Below are 27,938 nucleotides of genomic sequence, written 5' to 3'. Positions count from 1 at the left end.
GGCTGCAAAAGGCATCAACATGTGCTTAAGAGCACGACAACTGTTCTGCAAACAAATGTGGATACGGAAATGACTTAAAATAACATAAAATACAAAAAAAATCAAAATAACAATCTGGATCTAGGAATAGAAGGTTAAGGAGGCGGTGGATGGGTGGATGTGGCGGTGTAGGTTGACGTGGCGGTGTAGGTGGAAGCGGCAGTGAAGAAATAGGTAGCCAACACTGATTTGTGTTATTTTTTATTTTTAAATTGGGGTATCCCCCCCAAATATTGGGACATATAACAAAATAAAACAAAGAATGAGTGCACTTGGGTACAAGAATGGATGGTTGAGGCTTGTATAAATGTCTATTCTGCACAAGGTACAGACAAGTCCTGTGGGATCCATGCCTAGTTCATTTTAATAAACGTAAGCTTGTCCACATTGGCTGCGGCCTGTGATAATGCTCTCTGCCGTGCTAAACATACGTTCACACTATACACTGGCTGCAGGGCAGGTCAGCACCTCCAAGGCTGACAAAGCTTTTCCACATTTTGGCCATGCTGTAAGCCGTCTACCGGGGTGGGCTCCACAGGATACAGCGAAGTCACAGACAAGGAAAGAGACACTGACACCAGCTTAATATGCAACAACAGAAACTTTACTTAGGCAAAAAGTAATAACACAGGCATAACCAAAACAATACAAATACGCATAGAAAACGCTATATCCCGGACCCACAGTCAATGTCCCTTCCCACTGGACAGGCCTAGCTGATAGCAGACACAGCAGAGCCTGCAAGTTGTGCTGTGCCACTACAGAGGACTGACAAAGCCGATGGCAGACACAGCAAAGCCTGCAACGTCAATACTGCGCCGCAGAACAGTCCCGAACAACCTGACAATAACACAACCCTAACTAGCGATCTAGTTTCAGGCCTAGGCTTAGTCTCTGTTTTTTAGGCACCACTAGTGTAAAGCATGGAGTAAATGGGTGTACTGACTTTCGTCCGTTCTGGGCCCTAGGATGCCACTTACCCGTGATGGCCACCGAGCTCTCAGCAACCGTGCGGCCTTGCTTGATGATGAGGCTTTCTGTCCACACACTGAAACTGGTCTTCCTGGACAACCTCTCTTTCAAAGAGCTGGATTCAGTAAGGATACGACAGCTACTCTCCTTCCTTTGAGTGTCCATTCACTGCCGGACATCTGCATGCCAGGATGGAATCGGATTCAGTCCCTCACAGCACAATCCTTCCACCATGTCATATCAACACTTAATGGTTCATTCACAAGCAGCAACATGAGTCATCACCGACTTTACATATGCAAATCCCAGAGTATGCTGGTTGTAGCTGCAAAACAGTGGCCTCTAGTGCCCGGAATAACAAATGACAGTTTAAGTACACTTTAAACATAAACCTTATACAGGCAGAGCTTATTCACAATCTCACAATGCTAACCCTGCCTTCTCAGGTGCTGGTGGTGCCCCAGCTCCATTGGCGACCTCTTCCTCCTTCTCTGCTTTCGCCTTGTGCTTCCACTGTGCCCCCGTTGTCAGGTGGGAATGCTAACATCAGCGTGCACTTGTAGTCACGCATCTTCTGATCAGTAACAAATGTTTTGACTTAATTTAGTTCCCTGTCAGCAATGCAGAGCAGGGGTTCATTCAGGGCAAAAGGGGGTTCATGTCACCCAGCAATACAACAGAGGATTTTGAGAGATTTAGGCCCCTGTCACCCAGGCACAGCAGGGGTTCATTCACGGCAAAAGGAGGTTCATGTTACCCAGCAATAGAACAGAGGATTTTGAGAGATTTAGGCCCCCGTCACCCAGGCACAGCAGGGGTTCATTCATGGCAAAATGGGTTTAATGTCACCCAGGAATACAACAGAGGATTTTGAGAGATTTAGGCCCCTGTCACCCAGGCACAGCAGGGGTTCATTCACGGCAAAAGGAGGTTCATGTTACCCAGCAATAGAACAGAGGATTTTGAGAGATTTAGGCCCCTGTCACCCAGGCACAGCAGGGGTTCATTCACGGTAAAAGGGGGTTCATGTCACCCAGCAATAGAACAGAGGATTTTGAGATATTTAGTCCCCTGTCACCCAGGCACAGCAGGGGTTCATTCATGGCAGAAGTAGGTTCATGTCACCCAGCAATACAACAGAGGATTTTGAGAGAACGAGGCCCCTGTCACCCAGGCACAGCCGGGGTTCATTCACGGAAAAAGGAGGTTCATGTCACCCAGCAATAGAATAGAGGATTTTGAGAGAAGGAGGCCCCTGTCACCCAGGAACAGCCGGAGTTTATTCACGGCAAAAGGAGGTTCATGTCACCCAGCAATAGAAGAGAGGATTTTTATAGATTTAGTCCCCTGTCACCCAGGCACAGCAGGGGTTCATTCATGGCAAAAGGGGGTTCATGTCACCCAGCAATAGAACAGAGGATTTTGAGAGATTTAGTCCCCTGTCACCCAGGCACAGCAGGGGTTCATTCACGGCAAAAGGGGGTTCACGTCACCCAGCAATAGAACAGAGGATTTTGAGAGATTTAGGCCCCTGTCACACAGGCACAGAAGGGGTTCATTCACGGCAAAAGGGGGTTCATGTCACCCAGCAATAGAACAGAGGATTTTGAGAGAACGAGGCCCTTGTAACCCAGGCACAGCAGGGGTTCATTCACGGCAAAAGTGGGTTCATGTCACCCAGCAATACAATAGAGGATTTTGAGAGATTTAGGCCCATGTCACCCAGGCACAGCAGGGGTTCATACACGGCAAAAGTGGGTTCATGTCACCCAGCAATAGAACAGAGGATTTTGAGAGATTTAGGCCCATGTCACCCAGGCACAGCAGGGGTTTGTATACGCCAAAAATTGGCACTTTTTTGCATTGAAATGGCTCTAGAATAGTCCTTGAAAAGGCTAGAGGTATGTAAAAGGCAGTAAAATGTGCTTAAGAGCATGGCAACTGCTCTGTAAACAAATGTGGATAGGAAAATAACTTAAAATAAAATAAAATAACTAATAATTACAAAGTATTAACTTGCAACTCAGAGAAGGAGGTGAATATGGAGTCGGAGGTTGAGGAGGCGGTGAATGTGGTGTTGTAGGTGGAGGCAGCAATAGAGGAGGAGGTAGCCAACAATGTTTTTTATTTATTTTTTATTGGGATAGGTAGCTCCCATAATATTGGGACAAATAAAAAAGAAAACAAAGAATCATTGCACTGGACTTGAGTACATGAATGTATGTTTGATGATGGCATAAATGTCTATTCTGCACAAGGTACCGACAAGTCTTGTGGGATCTAAGCCTGGTCCACGTTGGCTGTGGACAGGCGGCTGCGCTTGTCTGTGATGATGCCCCCTGCCGTGCTAAACACATGTTCAAATAATACACTGGCTGCAGGGCAAGCTCAGACAATGTGCCCAATTTGGAGACCCAGTTGAAGGGGGCAGACCCGTCATTCAGTACGTGTAGGCGTGTGCACATATACTGCTCCACCATGTTGGTGAAATGCTGCCTCCTGCTAAGACGTTCCATATCAGCTGGTGGTGCTGATTGTTGTGGCGTGCTGACAAAGCTTTTCCACATTTCGGCCATGCTAACCCTGCCTTTTGAGGTGCTGGCGGTGCCCCAGCTGCGTTGGCGACCTCTTCCTCGTCCTCTGCCTTCGCCTTGTGCTTCCACTGTGCCTCCACTGTCAGATAGGAATGCCACCAGCAGCGCGTCTACCAGCTTGCGCTTGTAGTCACGAATGTTACGATCACGCTCCAGTGACGGAATTAAGGACTGTAAGTTGTTCTTGTAACGGGGATCGAGCAGCGTGGCCACCCAGTAATCAGCACAAGTCAAAATGTGGGCAACTCGGCGGTAGTTGCGGTGACACTGCAGCATGTAATCGCTCATGTGTGCCAGGCTGCCCAGAGGCAACGAAAAGCTGTCCTCTTTGTGAGGTGTATCGTCTGTGTCCTCTGTATCCCCCCATCCACGCACGAGTGATGGCCATGAGCTGGTCTGGGTGCCACCCTACTGTGAACATGGTTCCTCCTCCTGCATCTCCTCACCCTCCACCTCCTCATCCTCCAGAACTATGCCCTGGCTGGACAATTGTGTACCTTGGGTTTGTGGGTGCAGGAACCCACCCTTGGAGCCACTTGGGAATGACTGTCCGGAAACCCTACGAAATTATCCCTCTTCCTCCTCCTCCTCCTCCTGTGCCACATCCTCTTCCATCATCGCCATGAGCGTTTTTTCAAGGAGTCATAGAAGTGGGATAGTAACGCTGAGAACAGCGTTATCGGCACTGGCCATGTTGGTGGAGTACTCGAAAGAGCGCAACAGGTCTCGCATGGAGGCCCATTCATTGGTGGTGTAGTGGTGCTGTTCCGCCGAGCGACTCACCCGTGTGTGCTGCAGCTGAAACTCCACTATCGCCTGCTGCTGCTCGCACAGTCTGGCCAGTATGTGCAAGGTGGAGTTCCACCTTGTGGGCACGTTGCATATGAGGCCGTGAGCGGGAAGGCCGAAGTTACGCTGCAGCGCTGACAGGCGAACAGCAGCAGGGTGAGAAAGCCAAAAGCGTGCACAGACGACCCGCACTTTATGCAGCAGCTCTGACATATCGGGGTAATTTTTAAGGAATCTCTGCACCACCAAATTCAGCACATGTGCCAGGAAAGGGATGTGCGTCAAACCGGCTAGTCCCAGAGCTGCTAGGAGATTTCGCCCATTATCGCACACCACCAGACCGGGCTTGAGGCTGACTGGCACAAACCACTCATCGGTCTGTTGTTCAAGGCCCGTCCACAGCTCCTGTGCGGTGTGGGGTTTGTCCCCCAAACAGATACGTTTTAAAACTGCCTGCTGTCGTTTACCCCTGGCTGTGCTGAAGTTGATGGTCAAGGTGTTACGCTGACCGGATGAAAGTTGTATATATTAAACTTGAATTTAACACTTGCAGATCTGGAAAATACTGTTTTTTGAAGAAAAAAAAGTGTGTTTTTCAAACCCCAGAAAATGATGGGTGTATTTCTACCTTAAATTGCACACTGACTAATACAGATGTTTTGTTTTCCCCAAAAAAATTGTGATTTGCAATGTCCCAAAAGCTCAGATGCAGTGCTGGTGCGCTGAGCTTGCATAAAATGGCCGCCGCTACCGCCCACCTAACTAACACAATTCAAAAAGTTAGTATTTTTTTGGTCAATGAGCTCAGGGCAGGGTAAAACGATAGTGCCCTGCACCCACACAACTATTTGTCTGTAGATCGCTGAGTTAGATTCTCTCCTATTCTCTCCCTGAAATCACAAGTCCAGCAGCATCCTCTCCCTACACTTGTAACAGCAGAGTGACGGGCGGCGCTACAAGACTCAAGCTTATATAGAGGCTGGGTCACATGCTGCTCTGGCCAATCACAGCCATGCCATTAGTAGGCATGGCTGTGATGGCCTCTTGGGGCAAGTAGTATGACGCTTGTTGATTGGCTGCTGTGCAGCCTTTCAAAAAGCGCCAAGAAAGCGACGAACACCGAACCCGAACTTTTATGGAAATGTTCGGGTTCGGGTCCGGGGTCCCAAAATCCTAAAGTTCGGTTTGCTCAACCCTACTCATGAGCTAAGAGTAAGTGGTTGCTGAGAACCAGCATCATAATCATTGCAGCCCAGGCCTGGAAAAGAGTCAAATCCACCCGAGAAGAGTCCTGGTTATTCCTAATCTCCTGCTCTCTCACCCATCTGCTGATGATTGGCAGTTCTCTCCTAGACAGAAAGGTATTAGACTGTCAATCATCAGCAGGTGGGCAGGAGAGCAGGAATTCATTTGTCTGCATTATGTATGTACACCCCTTATCATATGTACAGCGCTATGGAATGAATGGTGCTTTAATAATAAATAATAATAATAATAATTCATGAATAACCAGGACTCTTCTCAGGTAGATTTGACTCTTTTCAAGGCCTGGGCTGCAATGATTATGATGCTGGTTCTCAGCAACCACTTACATTTAGCTCATGAGTGACACACCGCTGACATCAGCATTTCTGTCACTATTTTATGCTGCCCTCAGTACGGTCAGCATAAAGTTAATGACAGGTCCCCTTTAATATATGCTGTACTTCATTCATAGGCTGAGGATAGACATAATTTTGCAAATAAGAATTATAGTACATTAAAAAAGTCAACAAGGAAATATGTCTCATCAGGTTATGCCTCCTCTGTTCTCTGTAGATACATTTTGTGCTTGGAGTCTAAAACTCTTCTATTGTTCCGCATTCATAGAAATACACGGAAATTAGTATTTGTATAGCACTGGCAGGATAGTCAGCAGGAAGTAAAGGGAACATGCTGCCAATGCAAATCATGTTGAAGTATAATGTTTTAATATTATTTTATTTGTTATCAGTTTATTATCAGTTTTGTATGCCCATATAAAATGACTTCACAAATCACAATTCATCCTAAATATTGCAGTAATAAGGAGAGAATGTGACCCCTGATTCAGGTTCAAATCGATTCCACTCGAATCACAAGGACTCTCTCTCTCTCTCTCTCTCTCTCACACAATTTGTCAGAATTTTATAAACTTTTTCTCGGGGAGGGGTGGGGAAAAATACTACCTATATCCAACCAGTACTATATGGTATTGTTTGGATATGGGTATTCTTGATGGGGGGAGGGCAGCAGCAAGCAGTGGGGTTTCGGGGGGGGGGGGGGGAGCCTGTAGGCTCATAGAGGACTCAGGAGGACAGTGTGCTTTCCTCCTACACCTCCGCCCTCCCTGCTCGCATACATATGGCACCCTGTGTCCACTGTCCTGCGCCCACTCTGCTTAAGCCGGACATAGCCCATTTATACCCGGCTTTACCAAAGCAGACAGGCAGGAGCAGTGATGTGTGCAGTACATCACTCACTGCAGCCCCGGTGAAATCCTTACTCCCATACAGCACTGTCATATCAGCGGTGTATGAGCGTACGGATTGTAAAGCGCTATAGGCACCTGAATTCAGCACCAATTTCTTAAAGGATTCTAATGGTTTCAGTAGAACATGTATACATTTCTTTATTGGCAAATGGGGGTGTGGCATGGGAGGAGCCAGGAGGTGGGATGGGCCAGGGGTAGGTAGTGGGCGGGGTTGTGGCCAAATTTAGATTCTTGCTATTGGGGCCCAGTGATTTCTATGTATGCCCCTGATTGCAACGTTTATATTTTTCGTGCAACAAGAGGTATGTGTAGTCTTTACTTGTGTGCGGCAGTTTGCAGTTTCCATCGGTGCCATTTTGGGCTACATAACAGATTTGGATCACTTTTTATGCTGTTATTTTGTGTACAAGAAATGCAAGAAAATACAGCAATTCTTTTTGTTTTTGGCATTCACAGTGTGAGATAAATTACATGATCATTGTAAAGTTCAGGTCATTATGGGCGCAAATTGCGGTCTCCAATGCACGGAACGGATGCACAACCTTCGCGTGCAAGAGGCCTTTTAGGTATTTGCAGGAGGCAGACCTAGGGGCCTTAATTAGACCTCGGCTGCTATGTAAAGGCATTAGCACCGCATTATCACATTTGCGGGGTTCCAATGTGTGACAGATGGAGCCCCCTCTCTTAAGCCACTTAGATGCCTTGGCCGCTATTGGACATGACATGAACATAACATGAAACTGCAGAGCAAGGAAATTTGGCTTCTTTGCGAATCAAAGGTTTTCTTAACTTCGGACCGAATTCCGCTTCAAATGCTTCGCTCAACACTAATCTAAGGCATTAAACAGTTAGGATCTGAGGTTTCTTCCATCCTGGCCATTAGAGCAGGTGCTCAGCTGTCACTAGACTGATGGACACATGCTCCACCTGAAGCAGGACACCTGTGCTGGGCAACACCTGAACTGCCAAAAAAAAGTGTGTATGCAGGCCTAAAGCCCATAAGTGACCATCGTAAAAACAAGCATGGATGGTCACTTACCCGTTAATATTTAACCAGAATAAAAAGACATATGGAGGGAGGTTTTCAAGTTTTTTGAACAGCCCGGTTCCTATGGCACAGTAACAGTTAATCCACCGCTGGATCACGGATGACTGATATGTAAATAGTAACTATGTATTTAGGCACGGGTAGGTTATGTCGTTCTTCAGAGCTTTGTATCACAGTGGATTTATTGCACAATTACTGTTATCATGGTTTCGATCTCTACAGTTCTCATTATATAAGTTTGGATTGGATTCAAGATTTCAGGTGCAGTTAGTAGTTTTGGAGAAGTGTTTCCTTTTCAGATCACGTTGAAGTCCCTTCTTCTGTAATAATGAAAGCTATTATATTCTAGGGTATGTTTAGTATAGATGCCAGCCACATTCATTAAAAGGACATCTGCACATTTCTAGTTGTATAGTATCAGGAATAGGTAACAGCTTTTTGCCTTTTAACTTCCTACTAGATGTGCCAATCTCTAATGGGACATGAAAAGGCAGTGCGGCTGCCCCCTGGGATAGCGTTTTTATGCTGCCCCTTCTCTCCCACTCTCACTATTTGCCACAAGTACTTACACAGTGAGCTGGGTAGGAGTATCAAGTAGCAATAATCAACTTACCTTCAGCAGAGATGTATTGAGGGGTCAGCTTAGTCAGGGAGATGGACCTTAATTATATTTTTGTCCTACTGTAGAAAGGGTGGCGGGGGACAGCTTGCTTTCTAGGCTCCTGCTCCAGCCAGTTGTCTTACAGCTAGACATAGGACAGTGAGGAGGAGGCGATATGGCTATGCTCCTGGGACACAGGGATTTCTTTATATATTTATCAGTTTTAACTATGAGACAAAAAAGTGCCAAATAATAGGAGAAGTTTCATGGTGGTAGCTCCAGGTTTTTTTTTATTGAATTTTTTATTGTTTTGGGTATTTGTCATGTTTAGTGTTACTTTAAACTATATCAAGATGGCAGCGGCCGGCTCTTCGTACTCAAACGGATGAGGTAAGCATATTTTGTTCTTTCTTTTTTACCGCCATTCAGGGAAAACCGATTCGCGACCACGAAGCATGAAGAAGTTCAGCTTCACGGCGAATCGAAATTTCCCTGAAATTCGGATCAAATTCCACTTTGTGGAGTTCGATTCGCTCAACAATACTGAGAAGTCACATGGGAGGTCCTATCAATGATGGACAGCCTTCTCTTTATACACAGTCATACAGAGATGTTTGTCACTCAGCGCTAAGGACCACTGACATGATTCCAAATCCCAGTAGGAGCAGAAGTTTAAATAATGACATTGCAAGTTTTACTAAATCTTTTTCCTTAAAAATATATATCAATCTGCTCAGCTCCTCCTACTCTATAACGTGCTGTCTGTAGTCTCCTGACCTTTTAATGGTGACAGGTTCTTTTTAAATGTCATTGCCCTATCTCTTCCATTTGCAAAATAAAACTTTTAGCAAGATCATTGTCTCCAGTGTGTCATCCATTGAGAGTCTCATTTGGCTGATACCTTTTGAACACTGAGATATAGTAACAGAATAAAATCAGAAGACATATATTATAAGAAATATATGTCTTCTGATTTTATTCTGTTACTGTTACATTTATTAATGTTAATTTATTAAGTGATTTTCCCATCTTGGACATTTATGGCATATTGCTAGGATTTGCCACAAATGTCAGATAGTTGGTCCTATCTCCAGAACGGGGCCCCCGACATGAGCGCACTCATCAGGAGTCTCATTTTGCTGGATGTAGAGCAAGCCATCCAAGCACAGATACTACCAGATATTGACATGCTAGCGCTCGGCTATTTTGGGGACTCCCATAGCAGTCAGTGGAGCATGGCTGCACTTTCACAGCTGCTCTCCTTTCGCTTCAGGGGCCCTGTTATGGACATAGAAGTGGGTCCCAGTGGGAGCCATACCTAAGTTACATTGGTGGCATATTCTAGTGATATGACAAAAATGTCTAAGATGGACCACCCTTTTAATGATCAGTGTACATAAATCTGCTGTTAGATAACGGTGATTAGAATTGTGTTTTCAGGAGAAAATACTTGTGATTAACATAAGCTTAACGGGCTTCAGCCACATGCGTGTAATATTGAGCTTCAAAGCTATCTCCATAGTTAAGGTCGTCGCTAAAATACTCAAGGATCATTATATTAGAGGAACTGTAAAAAACTTTATCTGTGTTCTTGCAGATCCGCCCAAGAATGTTTGCATCGTCTCGAAACCCATTATAGATTGTAATAGAGCCAAAAGCACACGTTGGTGGATTTCCCATCCTGTTTGGACATTAAGCAGAAAATTAATTAAATACATCACATAATAATTCATAATGACACAACATACACTAGATAATATTAAGTACTTACTTTACATAGTTGAAACGCAGCTCCACAAAACCAGATGGGACGGCTTCGATGACCCACGTACACCAGTTATTAGGAGGGTCATAAAACATGTTCGATACAAGACCATTGGCCTCCTTAAGAGTTCCTCCACAGGTCTTTTCTGCAATGACATTAGTAAAACTGTCATAGAAATTCAACATTATTTTTCTTTTGGAAAAGCTTATTCTGTATATATAATGTAGAGATGTATGTAGCATTCGGCATAAGAGCTAGCCTGATGTACTATAGCACTAACATACAGTAGCATGACTTTATTATTTTCATCACCTGTAAGAATGGACTTGCTATTGTGGGGTTTGGCTCTGGTAGGCAGGTTAGCGGAAGCAGTATAGAGGCAATCACAAAGTCTTTAACTTAAATAGTTCACTGTTCATTCACACAGAAAGGCCTCACGCACACGACCGTGCCGTTTTTTGTGGTCTACAAACTGCGGATCTGCAAAAAACAGATGCCGCCCCTGTGCCTTCCGCAATTTGTGGAACGTAACGGGCGGCACATTGTAGAAATGCCTATTCTTGTCGGCAAAACAGATTTTTTTTTTGCGGGGCTACGGAATGGAGCAACGGATGCGGACAGCACATTTCAGCATTCACTTCAATGGGGCCGCACCCGAGCCGCAAAAAATGCGGCTCGGATGCGGACCACAACAATGGTCGTGTGCATGAGACCAAAGCAAAACAAAATAACAGTTTGCAGTCTTGGTGTTTGTTCACACCATGGAAAGTCCACAGAACACAAACATTCACCTTGTTGTCAGTTTCTCATCAGGCTTTAGGGGCCTGTTTTCCAGCATGTGTCTCTAGTGATGGACGAACATTAGCCGGGACGGTTCGCCCCTAGACTTGAATGGCAGGCAAACCTGAAAAACCTTCAGGTCATATTTGTAGCCACCAAATAATTACTAGAAGTGCACAAATAGTCCCACAACATGGACAGTGACATACCAGATGTATTATTTGAATTTGCGATCTCCATTCATTATTTTTTTCAATGCAAAATATTGGCAATGTAATTTTCGCGTATGCGCATGTGTAAAATAGGCGCCTGTCCTTTTCAACATGACCCTGTGACAAAAGTCCCTATAGAAGGGCAGTATTTGTGGAAAAAGGTATCTCACACCCCTGCCTCACTCAGTTTTTTTGGGGGGCAACTGGTAAATCATACCAATAGAAATTATTTGTTCCAATAGCGTTTGTCACTCTGTGTAGCAGAGGTAACGCAGCAAAACCGCAAACCAATGCTGCACTACCTAACTGCACTATATAGAAAGTATATAATTGGTATATAACACCCCTGCCTCAATCAGTTTTTTTTTGGGGGGGGGGCAACTGGTAAATCACACCAGTAGAAATTATTTGTTCCATTAGCGTTTGGCACTCTGTGTGGCTGCAGTATCGCAGCAGAACTGTACACAACTGCTGCACAATACAATTGCACTATAATATACTATCTATGTTAGAAAGTATTATATTATAAGTACAGTCCTGATCAAAAGTTTAAGACCACTTGAAAAATGGCAAAAAATCATATTTAGCATGGCTGGATCTTACCAAGGTTCCAAGTAGAGCTTCAACATGCAACAAGAAGAAATGGGAGTGAGACAAAACATTTTTTGAGCATTCAATTTAATGAAAACAACGAATAAACTGAAACAGGCTATTTTTCAGCTGATCAAAAGTTTAGGACCACACCTCCAAAAAAAACTAAACCCCCCCCAAAACAGAAATCCAACTTCCAAACATGAACTCAGTAATGAGTAGCCCCGCTGTTATTGTTGATCACTTGATTTTGTTTTGGCATGCTTGATGCAAGTGTTTCCATGAGGTGAGTGGGAACATTTCTCCAAGTGGTGAAGACGACTGCACGAAGGCCATCTACTGTCTGGAACTGTTGTTCATTTTTGTAAACTTCCCTTGCCATCCATCTCCAAAGGTTCTCATATGGATTTAGATCAGGGGAACACGCAGGATGGGCCAAAAGGGTGATGTTATTCTCCTGGAAGAAGTCCCTTGTCTTGCGGGCATTGTGTACTGTAGCGTTGTCCTGTTGAAAAACCCAGTTGTTACCACACAGACAAGGGCCCTCAGTCATGAGGAATGCTCTCTGCAACATCTGGACATAGCCAGCGGCCGTTTGACGCCCCTGCACTTCCTGAAGCTCCATTGTTCCACTGAAGGAAAAAGCACCCCAAACCATTATGGTGCCCCCTCCACTGTGGCGCGTAGAAAACATCTCAGGTGGGATCTGCTTGTCATGCCAGTAACGTTGAAAACCATCAGGACCATCAAGATTACATTTTTTCTCATCAGAGAATAAAACCTTCCACCTTTGAATGTTCCATGTATGGTGCTCTCTTGCAAAGTCCAAACGAGCAGTTCTGTGGCGTTCAAGGAGACAAGGTCTTTGAAGATGTTTTTTGTTTTTGAAGCCATTAAGTCTCAGATGCCGTCTGATTGTTATGGGGCTGCAGTCAGCACCAGTAAGGTCCTTAATTTGGGTCGAGGATCATCCAGTGTCTTGACGGACAGCCAATTGGATCCTCCGGCTCAGTGCTGGTGAAATTTTTTGGGGTCTTCCACTTTAATTTTTTGTTCCATAACCCTCATTTAAGAAATTCCAAATGACTGTCTTACTGCGTCCCACCTCAGCAGCGATTTTGCAATTTTTCAAGTGGTCTTAAACTTTTGATCAGGACTGTATATTACACCCCTCAGTAAGTCATACCTATCGATAGCACACCTATACCAACCCTTAAAATGACTTTTGTGGCCCTATTAGCTAGCGTTTGGTGTCCCTAACAGTCTGTCCCTGCTCCACACAGCAACCTCTCCCTACACTGGCAAAAGACTAAATGTAAAATGTCTGCAAGCTCGGGTGGGGGTGTGTCCATGTGCTAAAATGTCTCAATTGGCCAGTACCACCTGATGGATGTGTCATGGGTCAAAGTTCTTCACAATGTAAAAGAATATGGCGGGCACGAATATCGCCATATGGTCGAATGTTTGGCGAATCGCGAACGGGCAAAGTTCGCCGCAAAACGACTGCCGGGCGAACCGCAAGGCCATCTCTACTCTCAGCCCTTTTGCACGGCACACAACTTTAGATCCCAAACCACAGAGACTCCACAGCTTCACTGTGAGATGGAGGATAATCCACCCCACCTGATTAATGGTGACTGCTTTTATAAGCCTCCCAAGACCCGGCCTGGAACGTGGGGAGTATCCACCCACCCAGCACTTTGGCTGCTCCCAGTAAGAGCCGTCCCTCCTAGATCGGCTTTACAGCCATACTAAACAGTTGAAGTGTCAGACTGCGAAGCAATAATGACACTTCAGGAAAAGAAATGGCTTTTACCTCACCGAGTCCAGGAACCTCGGTGATACGTACCAACCATCAATGATTGCCCCTTGTTCCTTCCTACATACCTCTCCCATTTGTTCAACCCTGAGGGGGTGGACACACATTAAATAGTGTAACCGGGACAAGGTATCCGCGTTTCCTAGTAACCGGCCTGCCCTGTGTTCCACCGAAAATTAGAAATTTGGCAAAGACAGAAACCACCGGGTGACGCAGGCATTTCTGTCCTTGGCCTGGCTCATCCAGTGGTCAGTCACCAGACGAAACTTTCTTCCCAACAAATAATAGTGGAGAGACTCGAGTGCCCACTTGATAGCCAGGCACTCTCTCTCCACTATACTATACCTATTCTCGGCTGGGGTAAGCTAACCGGCTGAGGAAGACAATGGGATGCTACTCCCCGTTGACCTCCTGAGACAGTACAGCACCAAGACCCACCTCAGAGGCATCGGTCTGTACTATAAACTCCCTTCTGAAGTTGGACGTCACCAAAACCGGAAACCCACAGAGGGCCGACTTCAAAGCGGAAAAAGCCTTTTCCGCCTGCTCATTCCAGTGGACTGTCACTGACTTGCGTCCCTTCAAAAGGCCTGTCAATGGTGCAGCCATAGTGGCAAAGTGGGGGACAAACTTCATATAGTATCCCACCATTCCCAGGAACGACTTTTCTTGCCGAGTAGTGACAGGTCAGGGCCAATTCCGAATTGCCTCAATTTTGTTCACCTGAGGTTTGATCATTCAGCGTCCAATTACATACCCCAGGTACTTGGTCTCTTCTAACCCTATCGCGCACTTTTTTGGGTTAGCGGTCAAGCCAGCCTTTCTAAGAGAGTCCACTACAGCCTGTACTTTAGGTAGGCAACTTTCCTAGTCGGTGCTGTGAATAACGATTTAGTCCAGGTACGCCGAAGCGTACCAACGATATGGACGAAGTACAATGGCCATTACCCTTTGAAACGTGGCGGGAGCGCCATGTAGACCAAAGGGTAATACCTTGTACTGTTACAGCCCCTCTGGTGTGATGAAAGCCGTTTTTTCCTTGGCAGCCTCCGTCAAGGGTACCTGCCAGTACCCTTTGGTGAGGTCCAACACAGAAAAATACCGGGCTTGGCCTAACTTTTCAATAAGCTCATTCACTCGGGGCATGGGATATGCGTCAAACTTGGAAACCTTATTAAGTTTGTGGAAGTCGTTACAGAATCGTAATGTTCCGTCCGGCTTGGGTTTAAGACTATCGGACTGGCCCATTCACTTTTTAACTCCTCGATGACACCTAGCTGTAACATCAGCTGCACTTCTTCCGAGATGGCTTGTCGCCGTGACTCAAGTACCCGGTATGGTTTCAACCGGATTCTGGCCTGAGGTTCAGTGACGATATCATGTCAGATGCCAGAAGTGTGTCCAGGGAGGTCCAAAAACACATCCGTGTTTCTGCTGACATACTCCCTGGCCTCCTCAGTCTGTTTAGAGAAAAGGTTGTCAGTAATCTTTACTGTGGCAACTGCTTCCCTCGTATCAGACCGCGGCACTGGAAACTCTACCACCAGAAAACTCGATTGGGGACTGTTGTCCATACAGGTCTCCCTATCTTTCCACGGTTTCAACAAGTTTACATGGTATACCTGCTCCAGCTTTCTCCGCCCGGGCTGGTGTACCTTGTAGGTTACCTCCCCAACTTTTTAGAGCACTTAGTATGGACCCTGCCACCTAGCCAGGAACTTACTGTCCACCGTCGGCACCAGAACCAAAACCCGATCTACCGGGTTAAAATTCCAAACCCGAGCGTGGCGATTATAGACCCTACTCTGGGCTCACCGGGCTGCCTCCATATGTTCACTAACCAGCGGCAATACTGTCTCCATCCGCTCTTGCATTTGAGTGACATACTCAATCACACTTTTATGCTGTGTGGGTTGTTGTTCCCACACCTCTTTGGCTGTGTCCAACAACCCACACGGATGTCAGCCATACAACAGTTCGAAGGAAGAGAACCCCGTAGAGGCTTAGGGGCACCTCTCGCACTGCAAACATGAGATAGGGCAGTAGCAGATCCCAATCCCTTCCATCTTTAGACACCAACCGCTTTAGCATGTTTTTCAAAGTTTCATTAAACCTTTTAACCAGGCCGTCCGTTTGCGGGTGATATACAGACGTCCGAAACTGTTTGATCTGTAATAGTTTACGGAGTTCCCTCATGACTTTTGACATAAAAGGGGTCTCCTGGTCGGTCATAATTTCTTTAGGTAGGCCCACTCGAGAAAACATCTCCACTAACTTTTTGGCTATGAGTTTGGCTGAGGTATGTCACAGCAGCACCGCCTCCGGGTATCGAATGGCATAGTCCAGGACTACGAAGATGTGTTGGTGCCCTCTAGCAGACTTCGGTACTGGGCCCATGAGATCCATAGCGATCCGCTCGATTGGAACCTTAATAATCGGGAGAGGGACCAGAGGACTACGGAAATGTGGCTGGGTGCTGGTTATCTGGCAGGTTGGGCAAGACTTGCAATACTCTTCCACCTCTCTGAACACACTGGGCCAGTAGAACCGCTGTAGAATCCGGTCCTGCATTTTCTGCTGGCCCAGGTGTCCCCCAAGAACATGTTGGTGAGCTAACTTCAACACAAGCTTGCGATATGCCTTGGGCACCACCAACTGTTCAATATGCTCACCCCGTAGTTGATTTACTCGATACAGCATCTCCTGTTAAACCACAAAACGGGGGAACATAGATTCGGCCCCCGGTTGTTGTGGCTAACCTTCAACTACTACCACATTTTCCCAGGCTCGAGATAGAGTTGGGTCCTGGTGCTGTGCTGTACCAAAATTATCTCCGGAGACATTGAGGTCTGCCAGCTCAGGACCCGGCGGCAAGTCCTCCATGTCTCCCACCATCACACTTAGCGGGGTTGTGTCCCCCTCTTCCACCGAAGTGGTGGTCACCCCTACCGCTGGCCCTTCAGACTCAGGTTCCCAGGGTTCTGGTCTCCCCCCTGAGCCGGGCCACTCTGCTAGGGTTACATCTGTCTCACGGGTATCGGTAACTTTTGTATCCGGCCATAGTGCCCGGAAAGTCTCTGCCAATTGTTAGTTCGTACTGTAATTTTGTGGCGACGGCCACCTCATGAGTCAACCTGCCGGCCACCGTTGACAGAAAGATCAGGGCGGTGGGATAGTCCTTTAAGTCTCCATGAATGCACACAACGCCGACTTTTCGGCCAGTATACTCGGCGGGCCGCACAGCTCATACCAGGGACACCAGGCTCCCTGAATCCAGCAGTGCCACCGCCAGAGTGTCCCCCACTTCCACCTGGCACAGGTGGCTATTTTCTATATTCTCTGAGGTACCTGTGGCACACAGCTTCCTGGCATACAATGAGTGGCGGTAGCCATAGTTTGTATCCATGGGTTCATCCCGATGGGGACAGTCGGCCCATATGTGTCCAGGCTCCTGATACCACCAGCAGGCCACCGGGGCTAGGTCTGCAGGGGGTATGTCCCGGGCCAGTTTTGCTGGCACCAGCCGCCGGGTTTGGGGTGGAGATTTCCGGGGTTTGACGGGCCCCCTCCCAAAATAACCCCCCTGTAGTTTTCTGGTGGCCTTGTAGCACTCCACCAGGTTGACCATCTCAAAGGCATTACCAGGAGACACCTGGCCGATCCAGTGCTAGAGAGGGTACAGCAAAGCCCTCCAGAACACATCCACCAACAGACGGTCCAGCATAGCCATGGGAGTCAATACGTCTGGCTGCAGCCATTTTTGCAACCGGTGTAGTAGGTCATAATATTGTGGTCTGGCGGGTTCAGCCGGGTTAAATTCCCACTGATGCACCCGCTGGGCCTGGACCAATACATTCACCCCCTGTCTTGCCAGGATCTCACCTTTTATGGTCGGGTAGTCGGCTGCTTGATCATCAGGTAGATCGAACAACACTTGCTGGGGTCCAGACGCCAGGAACAGAGTGACGATCTCAGCCCACTGGTCTCGGGTTAACCTCTCCCTCATGGCCACCTTTTTGAACACTGCCAGATAGGTCTCGACGTCATCCGAGGGGGTCATTTTAGGGATCGCCGCACGGACAGCTTTCCGGGCATCGTGGATGTTCTGGGACGCTGCTGCCGCTTGTAACGCCATCACATGTTGTAATAACAGCTGGTTAGTTTCCTGCTGCTGCTTGTTAGCCTCCCACTGATACAAGTTAGCCTCCACAAGGGCTTTCACGACCGCCTCCATTTTGTCAGGGGACACGGGTCGTAACCTTGCCGGCTTAATACACTCGTGCCTGGAAAAAACAAAATACTTTTTGGCCTTCAGGCCTGCCTCACTGCGTTTGTCCGCATCTGACAACAAATGTGTGGTTTCGCACTGCGAAAACGGCTCTTACCTCACTGAGGCTAGGAACCTTGGTGACACGTACCGACCATCAATGATGGCCCCTTATTAACTCCTACACTATGCAAATAGCATGCCAATATTTGCCACACTTCTTGGCATGATGAACTGTCATGCCTTCAGCAGTTGTTATTGTTAATTTATTCACAGTTAATATGTTTTATAATGTATAATTCTATGCACCATCTAGTGGCCGTTTTATATACACTGCAGCTCTTCACACGAAGTTTGACCCACTTCAGCTTCCATTACTTGTAGCCTATGAACTCTAGTGACATCATCAGCCCTGCACATAGCAGTCATTCACAGCCACCATTACAGAGGTATCCACACGGTCTGATAGTGTCCTGGTCCATCCTCTATATTTAAGCTTACGGTAGCACCTAGTCACCTTCATGTACGTCAAGCAACCAATGGCAGGCGCTCTATTAGATAGGAAGGGCAAAAGTGCAAAGGAATGCTACTTCCAAGATAAAATAGGTGCGCATTCAGACTTTAAGGTGCCATTCCCTCAAGCAAATACTACATAGACCAAAAATCACAGAAAAACAAAGGTAAAAACATCCATTGTGCTGTCCAAATCCGTTGCTCCGTTCCGAGGCACCGCAAAAAAAAAAAATAGCATGTCCTATTCTTGTCCGTTTTGCAGACAAGAATAGGCATGTCTACAATGGGCCGTCCGTTCAGTTCCGAAATTTCGGCAGGCACATGGGCGGCTTCGTTTTGTTGCGGACCACAAAAAACGGCACGTCATGTGCATGACGGATAGCAGGTATGGATCCACTTTGTCACTTAAATAGATTTCACTTGGGGCAACTCCTAAAAGCGTTATCAAAGTAGCCCCCCTGGTCTTTACCCTTTAAGCCCTGTACAGTGATCTTGATTCTGCTGCAGGGAAACTACTAGGTTGTTACCTCATAGACTAGTCTCTTTTCAAGTGACTGTTTAACCATTGGGGTCACCATTCACTTGGATACAGAGATCACCAACTCATTGCTCCAGTTGCTCTGATAGATTCTCTTTAGGCTAGCAGCTCATTGGGCATCTGCTCTCTAAGAATGTGTGCCCGCAGAGGGAATATCCTTTATGTTGCGGTTCAAGAGATGTGTCCTTGTTCCTGTCACAGCTTGGCTAGTAGCAGTCAAAATATGGAACTGAGCATGTGAGACCACATCAGAAGATACGCTTTCCAATTACTATATAGATTAAACACCAGGGGGCACAACTATAAGGCTACATTCACACAACTGATTTTTTTGTTTGTGTCCAATCCACATTTTTATGGATCACACTGTCCTGTGTACAGTTCTGGGCTCCTGTGAACTAGGCAGACATAGCAGAGCTGGAGAGAGTTCAGAGGAGGGCAACTAAAGTAATAACTGGAATGAGTGGACTACAGTACCTGGAAAGATTATCAAAATTAGGGTATTTCACTTTAGGAAAAAGACGACTGAGGGGCAATCTAATAACTATGTATAAATATATCAGGGGTCAGTACAGAGATCTATCCCATCATCTATTTATCCATCTGGACTGTGACGAGGGGACATCCTATGCGTATGGAGTAAAGAAGGTTTGTACACAAACATAGAAGAGGATTCTTTACAGTAAGAGAAGTGAGACTATGGAACTCTCTGCCTGAGGAGGTGGTGATGGTGAGTTCACTAAAAGAGTTCAAGAGTAGGGATGAGCAGACCCATGGATGTTCTGGTTCGGCCGAACTTTGGGTCAAAGTTCGGGTTCGGGACCTGAACTTGACCCGAACTCGAACCACATTGAAGTCAATGAGGATCTGAACTTTGGTGCACTAAAATGGCTGTAAAATAGTCATAGTAGGGGCTAAAGGGCTGCAAAAGGAAGCAAAATGGGGTAAGAGGCAGAGCAGGACAGTTGCCCTGCAAACAAATGTGGAGAGGGAAATGACTTAAAATAACATAGAAAAAATAAATAAATCTTGAACTAGGAGGCAGAGGTCAAAGTGGAGTAGGAAGTTGAGGAGGTAGTGGACGTGGCAGTGTAGGTGGAAGCGGCAGTGGAGGAAGAGGAGGTAGTCAACACTGTTTTTGTTGTTTGTTTTTTTTCCCTTTATTTCGTTTTTTATAAATTTGGGAAGACCCCAAAACATTGGAAAATGCAAAAGAGATTTCAAAGACAAAGTGCGTTGGAGTGTAACAATGGTTGGGTGCGGGCGGTATACTTGTCTACTCTACACAAGGCACGGACAAGTCATGTGGGATCCATGCCTGGTTCATTTTAATGAATGTGAGCTTGTCCACGTTGGCTGTGGACAGGCGGCTGCGCTTGTCTGTGATTACCACCGCCCCCGCCATGCTAAACACACGTTAAGACAATACATTTGCTGCAAGTTCAGGCCATGTGCCCAATTTGAAGACCCAGAAGTTGAATGGGGCAGACCCATCAGTCAGTACGTGTAGGCGTGTGCACGCGTACTGTTCCACCATGTTGCTGAAATGCTGCCTCTTGCTAAGACGTTCCATATCAGCTGGTGGTGCTGGTTGTTAGGGCGTGCTGACAAAGCTTTTCCAAATTTTGGCCATGTTAACCCTGCCTTCTGAGGTGCTGGCGGTGCCCCAGCTGCGTTGGTGACTTTTTCCTGCTCCTTTGCCTTTGCCTTGTGCTGCCACTTAACCCCCGCTGTCAGGCGTGAATGCCATCAGCAGCGCATCTACCAGTGTGCTCTTGTAGTCGTGCATCTTCTGATCACGCTCCAGTGACAGAATTAAGGACAACATGTTGTCCTTGTAGCAGGCATCCAGCAGGGTAGCCACCCAGTAATCAGCACTGGTTAGAATGTGGGAAACTCGCGGTCATTGCAGCATGTAGTCACTCATGTGTGCCAGGCTGTCCAGAGGCAACGAAAAGCTGTCCTCTGTGGGAGGTATATTGTCTGTGCCCTCTGTATCCCCCCAGCCACGCTCCATTGATGCCCATAAGCTGCTTTGGGTGCAACCCTACTGTGAACATGGTTCCTCCTCATCATCATCCGCCTCATCCTGCAGAAATGTGCCCTGGCTGGACAGTTGTGTACCTGGCCTCTGTTGGTGCAGGAACCCATCCTCCAAGCTACTTGTGAATGACTGGCCTGATAACGATGGAAATGATCCCTCTTCCTCCTCCTCTTCCTCCTGTGCCACATCATTTTCCATCATCACCCGAAGTGTTTTTTAAGGAGACATAGAAGTGGGATAGTAACGCCGAGGACTACGTCATCGGCACTGGCCATGTTGGTGGAGTACTCGAAACAGCGCAACACGGCACATACGTCCTGCATGGAGGCCCACTCATTGGTGGTGAAGTGGTGCTGTTCTGCAGTGACCAACCCATGCGTGCTGCAGCTGAAACTCGCCTGCTGCTGCTCGCACAGTCTCTTCAGCATGTGCAAGGTGGAGTTCCATCTTGTGGGTACGTCGCATATGAGGCAGTGAGCGGGAAGGCTGAAGTCACGCTGCAGCACAGATAGGAGAGCAACAGCAAGGCGAAAACGTTGAAAGCGCGCACAGACGGCTCACACTTTCTGCAGCAGCTCTGACTAATCGGAGTAATGTTTCAGGAACTTTTGGACCTCCAAATTCAGCACATGCGCCAGGCAAGGGATGTGCGTCAAACCGGCTAGTCCCAGAGCTCCTAGCCCCAGATATTTTGCCCATTATCGCACACCACCAGGCCAGGCTTGAGGCTCAGCGGCACCAACCACTCATCGGTGTGTTGTTCCATGCCCGTCCACAGCTCCTGCCACGTGTGGGGTTTTCCCCCAAACAGATTCGTTTCAAAACAGCCTGCAGTCGTTTCCCCCTGGCTGTGCTGAAGTTGATGAAGGTGTTACGCTGACCGGATGAGGAGGCGGTAGAGGAGGAAGCGGAGGAGGAGGCAACGAGAAATGTCCTGCAATCCTCGGTGGCGGTAGGATATGCGCCAGGCTGCTATCCGCCTCAGACCCAGCCGCTACTGCATTTACCTAGTGTGCAGTTAGGGAAATATAACATCCCTGCCCGTGCTTACTGGTCAACGTATCGGTGGTTATGTGGACCTTGCCATAGATGGCATTGCGCAGTGCACACCTGATTTTGTCCGCCACTTAGTTGTGCAGGGCACGGATGGCTCGTCTGGAAAAGTAGTGGTGGCTGGGAACCACATACTGTGGGACAGCCACCGCCATAAGGTTTTTAAAAATCTCTCTCCACCAGGCCAGGAATTTTCAAATGCTGGCATTCAGGGATAGGGATCACAGATGGGTAGGGGGGTACTTCCTTTTTCTCTCCAATGTTTGGGGGATGGACAGCTGAATGCGTTCATGGGACAGTGTGGACATGCTAGGTGATGGTGATGGAGGTGCTGGTGTTGCTGCCACATCCTCTGTTTGCGGGGTGGCAGGTGCCACTGTCACTCCAGAGGGGGAGGAAGAGGCCAAGACCGCAGCAGAGGAGGGAGCAAGAGGAGTCTGAGATCTTTTGTGGTTTTTCAGGTGTGTACTTCTCTGCAGCTCGTTCTTTGCATTTAGATGCCTGGTCATGCAGGTAGTACTCAGGTTTAGAATATTTATGTCTCATTTCAGGCTCTGATTGCACAGCGTGCAAATCACTGGAGTCTTGTCGTCAGCACATTGTCTGAAGAACTGCCATGCCGGGGAACTACTTGGAGCTGGCTTTGGTGTGCTCAGTCCCTGGGTGCGGTTGGCAGTAGCAAGCATACTGGCTCGGGGACGGCCACTCTGCTTTTGTACCCTGCTCCCTCTTTTGCTCTGCGACTGGTGCTGTGTGACCACCACCTCTTCCTCTAAACTGCACAAGTCACTCATATTACCTCGATTCCATGTGGAGTCTAGGACCTCATCATCGTCCACATCATCTTCCACCCACTCTTCACCCCTGCCCTCCAAATGCTGCGACAGATAGCCGCAGCAGTTGGCACCTGTGTTTCGTCATCATCATCATCAGAGACGTGCTGCAGTGGTCCTCCCATGTCCACATCCTGAAACATAAGTGGTTGGGCATCAGTGCACTCAATCTCTTCCACTTATGGAGCAGGGCTAGGTGGATTTCCCACGGAAACCCCGCTAGCAGAGTGGGAGACAATGTGAAGGACCTGGAGGCTCTGTTAGCCATCCAGTCTACTACCGCCTCTACTTGTTCTGGCCTCACCATTCGTACACCGGTATTCGGGCCTACAAAATGATGCTAAACGTCCTGTCGCCTATGTGCACTGGAGGAAGGTGTTTCATTTGGGCGTGTAGCTGGCACAGATCGACCACGTCCTCTTCCTGCAACAGGAGCTCCACCAGCACCACCACAACCAGGGCCACGTCCCTTATTTGATGTTCTCCTCATTCTTTGAAGTCATCTACCGAATAGGGTTGAGCGAACCCGAACTGTAAAGTTCGGGTTCGTAACGAACTTTAGGATTTTTGGACCCCAGACCCGAACATTTCAGTAAAAGTTAGGGTTCGGTGTTCGGCGCTTTCTTGGTGCTTTTTGAAAGGCTGCAGAGCAGCCAATCAGCAAGTGTTTAACTGTCTGACCTTAGAAGCCATCACAGCCATGCCTACTAATGGCATGGCTGTGATTGGCCAGTGTAGCATGTTACCCAGCCTCTATATAAGCTGGAGTCCCGTAGCGCTGCACGTCACTCTGCTGTGCTTAGTGTAGGGAGAGGATGCTTCTGGTGATTTTAGGGAGAGAATAGGAGAGAATCTTTGCTCAAAACGTGAATCTAACTCAGCGGTCTACATATATTGTGTTGTGTGGGTGCAGGGCACCATTTTTTTTATCCTGCCCTGAGCCCAGTGACCGAAAAAAAAAAAAACTTTTATAAGTCAGTTAGGTGGGCGGCGGCGGCGGGCATTTTATGCAGGCTCAGTGCACCAGCACTGCATCTGAGCTTTTGGGACATTGAAATCCAAGCTTTAAAAACAGCACAAATAATCAAAAAATGTTGGGCAATTTACATCTGGTGCATTTGCAGGCTTAGTTAGTGTGCAATTTAAGCTAGAAATACAGCCATCATTTTCTGGGTTTTTAAAAACACACTTTTTTGCCAAAAAACACTATTTTCCTGATCTGCAAGTTTTAAATTCAAGTTTAATATATACAGCTTTCATATTCTGTTACCAAAAAAAAACTTTTTTTCGCAATATACAACATCTGGATTAGTGAGTGTGCAATTTAAGCTAGAAATACAGGCATCATTTTCTTGATTTTTAAAAACACACTTTTTTTGCCAGATTCCACTATTTTTCTGGCCTTGCAGCATCAGCACGTGTGAAATTCCAGGGTTATATACTGCTGTCAAATTCAGTTATTAAACACCCGTTTGGGCAAAAAAAGTTAATTTGGCAGCCTTTGCTGCAGATGTCATTTTGAGATACACCCTTTATATATTTGGGTTATATTCAGGTATTTGAAAAACAGTAATTTTGTGCACAAATTCAGGCCACAAATCTATAATTGCGGCCTAGTGTTGACTACCTGAAGAAGATTGGATAATGATGGTCTTGCGCTTGGTTCCGGCTGTTTAGGTAAAGGTTTGAATCAGCGCACTTGGGGTTAAAGTCAATAGAAGCTATATTCTGTTGTCCACTTGGGGCCAACTGCAGCTATTAATATATGGAACGCACATGAATTTTGTTCCAGGTTTGCAAGAATATTATGCCTTCATTATTGCCAAGAATTATCGGCATTTTGACAGATTTTTTGTTTGGTCACTAAAAAAGATTGGTCTGTTGTAGGGATGAGCGAACTCGAACTGTATAGTTCGGGTTCGTACCGAATTTTGGGGTGTCCGTGACACGGACCCGAACCCGGACATTTTCGTAAAAGTCCGGGTTCGGGTTCGGTGTTCGTCGCTTTCTTCGCGCTTTTGTGACGCTTTCTTGGCGCTTTTTGAAAGGCTGCAAAGCAGCCAATCAACAAGCGTCATACTACTTGCCCCAAGAGGCCATCACAGCCATGCCTACTATTGGCATGGCTGTGATTGGCCAGAGCACCATGTGACCCAGCCTCTATTTAAGCTGGAGTCACATAGCGCCGCCCGTCACTCTGCTCTGATTAGCGTAGGGAGAGGTTGCGGCTGCGACAGTAGGGCGAGATTAGGCAGATTAACTCCTCCAAAGGACTTGATTAACTGATCGATCTGCAGCTGTGGATCATTGAGCTGCTGATCCTCAATTGCTCACTGTTTTTAGGCTGCCCAGACCGTTTGTCAGTCACATTTTTCTGGGGTGATCGGCGGCCATTTTGTGTCTTGTGGTGCGCCAGCACAAGCTGCGACCAAGTGCATTTAACCCTCAATGGTGTGGTTGTTTTTTGGCTAAAGCCTACATCAGGGTGAAGCTGTCACACCAAGTGCATTTAACCAGCAATAGTCTGTTCATTTTTTGGCCATATACAAAATCAGGGGCAAGCTGCGCCTGTCACCAAGTGCATTTAACCCTCAATGGTGTGGTTGTTTTTTGGCTAAAGCCTACATCAGGGTGAAGCTGTCACACCAAGTGCATTTAACCAGCAATAGTCTGTTCATTTTTTGGCCATATACTAAATCAGGGGCAAGCTGCGCCTGTCACCAAGTGCATTTAACCCTCAATGGTGTGGTTGTTTTTTGGCTAAAGCCTACATCAGGGTGAAGCTGTCACACCAAGTGCATTTAACCAGCAATAGTCTGTTTATTTTTTGGCCATATCCCAGTCTAATTCTGTCACTAAATCCATACCGGTCACCCAGCGCCTAAATACTAGGCCTCAAATTTATATCCCGCTAAATCTGTCCTTAGTGCTGTAGCTGGGCGAGTTATTTAGTGTCCGTTCAAGCACATTTCTTGTTCTGGGTTGAAATACAATTCCCAATTTAGCAATTTCATAATTTAGTGGTTTCTGCTATATCAGAGCTATTTGAAATCTATCCCTAAAAGGGTATATAATATTCAAGGTGCACATTGGGTCATTCAGAATAACTTCACACACACCCGCTACTGTGTATTTCCAAGTCTAATTCTGGCACTAAACCCATACCTGTCACCCAGCGCCTAAATACTAGGCCTCAAATTTATATCCAGCTAAATCTGTCCCTAGTGCTGTAGCTGGGCGAGTTATTTAGTGTCCGTTCAAGCACATTTCTTGTTCTGGGTTGAAATACAATTCCCAATTTAGCAATTTCATAATTTAGTGGTTTCTGCTATATCAGAGCTATTTGAAATCTATCCCTAAAAGGGTATATAATATTCAAGGTGCACATTGGGTCATTCAGAATAACTTCACACACCCGCTACTGTGTATTTCCAAGTCTAATTCTGGCACTAAACCCATACCTGTCACCCAGCGCCTAAATACTAGGCCTCAAATTTATATCCCGCTAAATCTGTCCTTAGTGCTGTAGCTGGGCGAGTTATTTAGTGTCCGTTCAAGCACATTTCTTGTTCTGGGTTGAAATACAATTCCCAATTTAGCAATTTCATAATTTAGTGGTTTCTGCTATATCAGAGCTATTTGAAATCTATCCCTAAAAGGGTATATAATATTCAAGGTGCACATTGGGTCATTCAGAATAACTTCACACACACCCGCTACTGTGTATTTCCAAGTCTAATTCTGGCACTAAACCCATACCTGTCACCCAGCGCCTAAATACTAGGCCTCAAATTTATATCCCGCTAAATCTGTCCCTAGTGCTGTAGCTGGGCGAGTTATTTAGTGTCCGTTCAAGCACATTTCTTGTTCTGGGTTGAAATACAATTCCCAATTTAGCAATTTCATAATTTAGTGGTTTCTGCTATATCAGAGCTATTTGAAATCTATCCCTAAAAGGGTATATAATATTCAAGGTGCACATTGGGTCATTCAGAATAACTTCACACACACCCGCTACTGTGTATTTCCAAGTCTAATTCTGGCACTAAACCCATACCTGTCACCCAGCGCCTAAATACTAGGCCTCAAATTTATATCCAGCTAAATCTGTCCCTAGTGCTGTAGCTGGGCGAGTTATTTAGTGTCCGTTCAAGCACATTTCTTGTTCTGGGTTGAAATACAATTCCCAATTTAGCAATTTCATAATTTAGTGGTTTCTGCTATATCAGAGCTATTTGAAATCTATCCCTAAAAGGGTATATAATATTCAAGGTGCACATTGGGTCATTCAGAATAACTTCACACACACCCGCTACTGTGTATTTCCAAGTCTAATTCTGGCACTAAACCCATACCTGTCACCCAGCGCCTAAATACTAGGCCTCAAATTTATATCCCGCTAAATCTGTCCTTAGTGCTGTAGCTGGGCGAGTTATTTAGTGTCCGTTCAAGCACATTTCTTGTTCTGGGTTGAAATACAATTCCCAATTTAGCAATTTCATAATTTAGTGGTTTCTGCTATATCAGAGCTATTTGAAATCTATCCCTAAAAGGGTATATAATATTCAAGGTGCACATTGGGTCATTCAGAATAACTTCACACACACCCGCTACTGTGTATTTCCAAGTCTAATTCTGGCACTAAACCCATACCTGTCACCCAGCGCCTAAATACTAGGCCTCAAATTTATATCCCGCTAAATCTGTCCCTAGTGCTGTAGCTGGGCGAGTTATTTAGTGTCCGTTCAAGCACATTTCTTGTTCTGGGTTGAAATACAATTCCCAATTTAGCAATTTCATAATTTAGTGGTTTCTGCTATATCAGAGCTATTTGAAATCTATCCCTAAAAGGGTATATAATATTCAAGGTGCACATTGGGTCATTCAGAATAACTTCACACACACCCGCTACTGTGTATTTCCAAGTCTAATTCTGGCACTAAACCCATACCTGTCACCCAGCGCCTA

General features: G+C 46.4%; 1 protein-coding gene across 1 annotated transcript in view; it reads right to left on the bottom strand.

Annotated features, from left to right (window-relative positions):
* Positions 1 to 8,436: 8,436 nt before the first annotated feature.
* The window catches only part of LOC122939961 (procollagen C-endopeptidase enhancer 2-like), a 38,656-nt gene continuing 19,154 nt past the window's right edge, over positions 8,437 to 27,938 (bottom strand). The window contains exons 3-4 of the mRNA XM_044296186.1: positions 10,327 to 10,465; positions 8,437 to 10,236 (exon numbers count right to left, since the gene is read on the bottom strand). Of these exons, the coding sequence (XP_044152121.1) occupies positions 10,023 to 10,236; positions 10,327 to 10,465 (353 nt within the window). The 3' untranslated portion in view covers positions 8,437 to 10,022. The remainder of the gene's footprint in view (positions 10,237 to 10,326; positions 10,466 to 27,938) is intronic.

This window comes from Bufo gargarizans, chromosome 6 (assembly GCF_014858855.1).
Source record: "Bufo gargarizans isolate SCDJY-AF-19 chromosome 6, ASM1485885v1, whole genome shotgun sequence".
Lineage (NCBI taxonomy): Eukaryota > Metazoa > Chordata > Amphibia > Anura > Bufonidae > Bufo > Bufo gargarizans.
Note: the sequence above shows the minus strand (reverse complement) of the source record. Positions and strands in the feature narration are given on the sequence as shown.